The sequence below is a fragment of the Adiantum capillus-veneris genome, chromosome 13 (genome assembly GCF_014529385.1).
Source record: "Adiantum capillus-veneris isolate H3 chromosome 13, ASM1452938v2, whole genome shotgun sequence".
Lineage (NCBI taxonomy): Eukaryota > Viridiplantae > Streptophyta > Polypodiopsida > Polypodiales > Pteridaceae > Adiantum > Adiantum capillus-veneris.
The window spans coordinates 18066967-18073636 of record NC_140943.1 but is presented as its reverse complement, the minus strand read 5'-3'; the positions used below and the strand labels follow the sequence as shown (position 1 = coordinate 18073636).

Genomic DNA, 6670 nt, shown 5'->3' with positions numbered 1-6670 from the left:
AAATGTAGGAAAACATTCATGTATGCATCCTATTCAAATTTAAGACCTTCATCATGTTATTGGTTTCATTGTAATCAACGTACAAAAAAGGTTAGACACAACGCGTACATTTGCAAAGGGAATATTTGATTGTACAATAGTTAAGCAAAACCATATTTTACTCTTGATCACTAAGAACACAGAGATTGAACACAATGGAATTTGCATGTTGTCATGGAAAAGACATGTTCCCACACATTGTAAAAATTGGGGAGGACTCCGCAAACACTAGTGCAAGGAAAATTGTATGTTTTAAAATAAAAAATAAAAAATTGTAACATTAGCATAGAAGCACACACAACAATAATGAGGATACGACCCTTCAAAACTATACTACATTTTTTTCTAACCGGATGTACTTGTTTCTCTACAAGATACACCAGAGCAAGAATTCATCGCCCACAATTCATTGATTGCAACACCGGTGCAAGCAGGATGACTTTCTTCTTGTGCTTTCCTTTCTTCTCTTTCTCTCTCTCTCTCTCTCTCTCTCTCTCTCTCATGCGGCTAACGAAGCGCTCTAGTTAAATGATTTTTGACTAAACTTTATGATTTGTGTGCACCTACTCGAGGTGTTTGTGAGCATATCTGAATTACATATATACACCTTTCACCAATTCTGAAGCCAGTTTGTTGATTTATGTTGAAATTGTGCTCTTAAACTAATTTGCAATTTTTGGTATGCACATCAATCAAGAACAAGCTTCTGCAATTTTCTAAATTTTTATAAAATTTTGGTAATTTTCACTAGTTTTAGAACTTTTTTGGCGCTCCCAAGCAAATCGGTGAGAAGATGAGTCGCAGATCATTAGAGATGGAAACATACTCAATGTAATGCAATGCCAGCATATAGAGATAGAGCATTAAGTTCAGACTGCTTGGCAGAATTTTGACTGCTAAGGAGAGCCCTTTGCTGTCTATGTGACTTAAAATGCACGTCTAGTACTCTTGTGCACTACAAAGCTGTCTGTTCTTCGATTGCTTGCCTGCAGTCGGCAAGCATTTATGCGCTGAAAATAGAGAATCCAAAGATCAATGATGATTCCAGATAAACATTAAAGCCAGAAAAATGGGATGCAAGATATGATTCCACTCACCAGCTGGCTGGATGAATGCCATATGTGGTCATTGATTCCCAAAGGAAGTGTTAAAATTCAATGTTACAGCATCTGTAAGGTATATGCTCTGACAATGTGTATAATGAGTCAAATTGTTGTCACACTATAGCATCTCCAAGGTTAATACTGTGAAAATTCAGCTCTAAGGCATCTCCAAGGTAAAAGATGTGAAAATTCAACTCTAAGGCATCTCCAAGGTATATGCTGTGGAAATTCAACTCTTAAGGCATCTCCAAGGTAAATGCTGTGAAAATTGGTATAATGAAGCAAGTCTTATCACTCTTTTCAAAACAGATCCTGCAGATCCAAAATATCTGCTAAGACTCCACAAGCCGTGGTGTCATTTCCAGCTCCAGCTCCTTGCATAACAAATGGGGATTCCTTGTAGCATCTACTGTAAACCTCAATCTGTCAACATAAAAGCAGCCTCAGCCCAAGGAATATGGAATGCTTGTTAATTTTTTTGACTGAAGGCCCTAAACCAGGCAACCTAATCTGCAGATCTAACGATTATGTGTTCAAAAAACACACAGGCATGCAGAGAGAGAGAGAGAGAGAGAGAGAGAGAGAGATGAAATGATACATAAACGCCTTCAAAAGGCCAAAATGACCTATGAGACCAGACTGATACAAATTGGTGAATCTGATACCATGACTGGGTACAAAAAAAGAGATGCTAAAAATGAAAATGAATGAAACTAGGAGTGCTACTAGTTGGTGCTGTGTGGGATATGTGTGATCACTGATACAATGGGTGCCTAGAGCAAGAGGGTGATATAATGGGTCATGAGTCTATCCTCATCTGTACTCTGAATGTCGAGACAGTATGGCTCGAATCCTCAGCTGCAGTCTCCGTCGTAGCTGTGAAGCTCCTTTCCTTATTCGCGGGCGTCTCAATCTCCCTATCTCCAATGCTCAATGAGAGTACCACGAGTGTGAGTAAGAGCTGAGCTTTGCAGCTCCTCTGTGAGTCCAGTGTTTGATGTGAAGAAATTGGTAATCTGTCTCTAGGATTGTCTCTCTTTAGATCTCCTCAGTAAGATGTCTCTGTGTCTGTGTAACTCAAGTAGATACAATCCAAGGCATCTCTGGTCCTGATAGCTCATGACTCTAGAGAGGGGTCCGAAGCCGTCTCTGAATAGACAGTGGAAGCGACCCCATATCTCGTTGTACGCTGTGCACTCACATATATAATGCATCTCCGTCTCTAGCTCTGTATGGCATAGGCGGCATATCCTGCTGACTGCTGGTATCCCTTTGAATCTACAAGTCTGAATCTCGAGCTAGTGGGAAGATGTCCGCATCTGACCGATGGCACACCGTAACCCATGAGAAAGATGTGTATCCATATAGCTGGGTCGAATCACAAACCCATCCCTTGTGAGTTGGAGAAGATGCTCTTTATAGAAAGCCATCTTCGTACCCAACTCCTTTGTCGGTTCTATCCATGTCCTCTTGGGCATTAGGTCCTCACAAATGAGTCTAGCAATCTCCACCCCTATAACAGACAACGATGGTGCATCCAAGGAGTACTGGAAGGGGGGGCTAACATTCTAAAGGACCCCAGGGCCAATTGGACATATCTATCTCTGGTAGTATCCCATAAGCTGTGCATAAATGAGACTGATCTGGTAAGCGTCTCTATCTCCATGGTGGTGGTGTGGGGGGGGTTTGGGTGGGTGGGTGGGGGGGGCTAACTCCGCTGTAATCATCTCACGTGGTACGGAGGCCTTGGCTCTAATCAACCAAGAGATCATAGATATCAGGGGCCTCTGCATACCTCTCCACCCATCCTGACCTACGGAGGGTCCCCGAACCCGAACCCCATAGAGCATAGCTGAAGCTACTAAGGCATCAAAGAGCCAACGTTTTGTTCAGGGTTCCTAGAATTGAACCTGTGAGCACATCCTCTCCAATCCTCCCAAGGCCACACGCTCCGGTAAGTCTAGTCTTTGCTGCTCTCTTCAATGAAAACCTTGGCCCAATAAAGACTACCCCAAGGTAAGTGTATGCATCTGTGTACTCCACAATCTCTTGACCATATGTGAATGTAGGTGCTGATCTCTTGATCCACTGCAGTGTGGTGTTAAACACCATAACCTTGGTTTTACCAAGGTTTACAAAATATCCACTATCCTTTGCAAAGCTATGTAATGCATCCAAATGTCGTTACATACCCTCCGGTGAGTCCACTATCAACACAATATCATCAGCATAAAGAAACAATGGAATCCATATCCTTGCCAGCTGGGCACCTCTGTCACCCTCTCTGTCACTATAATCAAAAACCTCATCTACATACCAAATATTGTAGGGGACAATAGACAGCCTTGTTTCACTCCAATGGTGGAGTGCACTAAATTAGATATCCCCTTTGGAATGCGTACATGTCCCACCACTGATTTGTATAGAGCCATGATCCACCAAATCAACTCATTGGACACTCCCATCTCCTGTAGTCTGCACATCAATCTGTCTTTGGACACCATGTCAAATGCTTTTCGGAAATCCACAAAGCTACAGTAAATTCATCGCTCATGTGCCCTCCCCTCCTTGATGATAGCTCTTAGTGTCAGAATGTGGTCAAGAGTGGAGAAGCCTCTCCTAAAATTGGCTGGTCCCGCTACCCGTACACCCTCACTCTCTGCCCATCTGCTCAACAGCTGCTCAAGGATATATGTATACAACCGTGCCAATGTGTGTCCAATCATAATAGTACGGTAGTTTCTAGGCTCCGTAGGATCACCTGCCTTGCAGATAGGCACAATAGTAGACAATCTTCAAGTCTCAGCTAGACCCTGACACGACACGATTGAACAGGACTGTAGTGCTCTGCTACTAGGCCATTCTGATCATATGCCCCCCTGGTCTTCATCCTGTCAATAGCAGTCTTTACCATCTCATTGGTAAAGAAGGTACTTGCACATGGGCATGGCTCAGGAGGATATGGAAGGGGTGTCTGTCCAAGGACCATATATAAGGATGTTGCATACTGGCCCCATACATCGGGGGAAGTGATCACTAGGGGAGGGGAGTGCTCACGAAAGAGATGCCATGCCTCTCCCGAATCTCTGCTCAAGAATAGCTGGTATAAGTCCCGCTCCAATTGAGCTAGGAACGCTCACTTCTTCCGTTGCACAAGACGCCAGAAAGGCACATTGAAGAAGATTCATCCTCATGAAGGGCCATACCTACGGGGGCTAATAACTCTCAGTTTGAAGGTATTTTTTCTAGCAAGTAAAGGCTTAGCAAACACACAAGATATATGCTTTCATCATTATGTCAAAGCTAAGGGGAGGGTGAAAATGGAGATCAACGTAATTATCAGAGATAATTTTCTCCACCTGAATTTGAAAACTGGTGGTGTGCATATTGGGAGATTTTTAGCCTTTGAAGGTTTTCCTACCACTTGGTGTTGCTTTTTTGTGTATAAATTGCGAGGCACGGCTACCTGCCTACCTTAGCCCGCAAGCACAGTAGCTTGCCTCAACCTACTTTTGAGCCACACCAGAAATCTGTTTGCATCAAAGCCAACCCTCTTCAGCGTCTCTATATTTGGCTGCCCTCATCAAGCCTCCTACAACACAAACTATGCATGTGCTCGACCTCAAGAAGGTCGATCCCCCTATAGATTCCACTTCCTCAACCCTTGCTGTCATGGTAATTAGCTGGTTGGTTGGCTCATTCACAGCGCCAGCTTTTGGTCCCTGACTGCCATCACCAAGTTATGGTATCTTGGACTGTAAGGATTCCTTTTCAGCTCATAAAGCTCTAGGAAATAAATAGGCTGCCTCAAAGGTGGCGTTTCCACTACCTCATCTACCTGCGGCCAATACAGAAAGTGCAGTCCTGAAGCTTGTTGGTGCTGCTTTGTGCCCTCCTATCTTGTGCCGTGATTGACAGCAGCTTCTTTGTGGAGGTCTGCAAAGCCATATAGACATTGTCTCCTCGGCTCTGGAATCTACCTACTACCAATGACCATCAATGTACTTCCTTCTTTTATGCTCATCTCAGAAGCGAATAGAGTCGGGTCACCAACTATTGCACCAACTCTTCTCTGTCAACTGTCAAATTTCCACCTAGCAATTTGTCTTCCACATAACACCCAGCCCTTCAAATGACAAGATCAGAAGACTACATGAGGGCATTGATGTAAAAAGCTATCCACGAAACTTTCCTCTCATTTGAAGTGGCATAGACTGCACTCCATGCACATGATCTACAGAAGGAAAAAAATTGATATGAACACAGCATCTTTTGAAAACATCATTAAGAACACCTCATTTATAATTTATGTCATATTTGTTCATCAAAGAACTATGGAGATCGGATTGAACTTCTACCCTGATATTTACTCAAGCTTCAAAAATATGTACTTGGATGCTATATTCCATGCAAAGATCTTCAAGATAAAACTTTTTGCAAAGATTGTCCCCTCGCTACACAAACAATGATCATAATCCTTAGGCATCTAAATCCCCTCTCAGGTGCAATGGAATTGAAATGGTGACAAGATTTAGCTCTACACTTCCACAAATCTGTACCATTTTCCTTGCTTTGATGTGTGCTACTTAGCATGAATGATGGTTCTTCTTTTAGAGAGAGAGAGAGAGAGAGAGAGAGAGAGAGAGAGAGAGAGAGAGAGAGAGAAATGAAATGTAATATTAACGTCTTCAAAAGGCCAAAATGACCCATGCGACCTAAAGGTTACATGTGGTGAATCTAATACCAGGTCTAAGTACAAAAAGTAGAAAGAATTGAAAAGAAAATAGTGGGTAGGGGTGGGGTGAAAGCTGATACAAAGGGAATACAAAGGGTGAGCTGATACAATGGAGCTCTCTGACAGTCAAGGCACCATACACATATACATCAGTATCCGGGACGGCACCTATGTTGCGCCAGTATGGTATGGATCCTCTGTCGCAATCTGCGCCGATATCGAGAGGGTCCTCTCATCCGTGGGCGACGGGACCGCCCCAACTCTATCGCCCGATCAAGCAATATGCCTCTGGTGCCTCTGGTTTTGTTATGCTATGGGGGCTGCTCGAACTCCTCTGTCTGTGACTGAAAGAAATCTGTAATCTTCCGCTATCGCTGGATCTCTCTCATTGTGCCCCTCTTCAAGAGGTCCTCTCTGTGTTTGCGAATCTCCAAGTAAGTTTAATCTGAGGCATCTCTGATCCTGGTATCCAATGACTCTAGAAAGTGGCCCAAAACCAGAGAGAGAGAGAGAGAGAGAGAGAGAGAGAGAGAGAGAGAGAGAGAGAGAGAGAGAGAGAGAAATGAAATGAAATGTTATATTAACGTCTTCAAAAGGCCAAAATGACCTATGAGACCAATCAGTTACAAAATAGTGAATCTAATACCATGTCTGGGTACAAAAGAACTAGAAAAGAACTAGAAGTGGAACAAAATACTACTACTACTACTACAATCTAAAACTACGTGGGTGTAGCAGCTGATACAATAGGTACCCGGTAAACTGGATGTAACAGTGTGTGAAACAAAGATGG

At 43.1% G+C, this 6670-nt stretch overlaps 1 protein-coding gene across 4 annotated transcripts in view; it reads right to left on the bottom strand.

Moving 5' to 3' along the window:
• Window positions 1–743: 743 nt before the first annotated feature.
• Window positions 744–6670, bottom strand: part of LOC147443659 (Glyceraldehyde-3-phosphate dehydrogenase-like family protein) — a 135079-nt gene continuing 129152 nt past the window's right edge. For 2 of the 4 annotated variants that reach the window (XM_086526461.1, XM_086526462.1), the window contains exons 12-13: window positions 1137–1565; window positions 744–1049 (exon numbers count right to left, since the gene is read on the bottom strand). In XM_086526461.1, the coding sequence (XP_086382587.1) occupies window positions 1443–1565 (123 nt within the window). In that variant the 3' untranslated portion in view covers window positions 744–1049; window positions 1137–1442. Of the gene's footprint in view, window positions 1050–1136; window positions 1566–6670 lie in introns of those variants that run through there. The other 2 variants (XM_086526463.1, XM_086526464.1) reach the window with 1 other exon arrangement.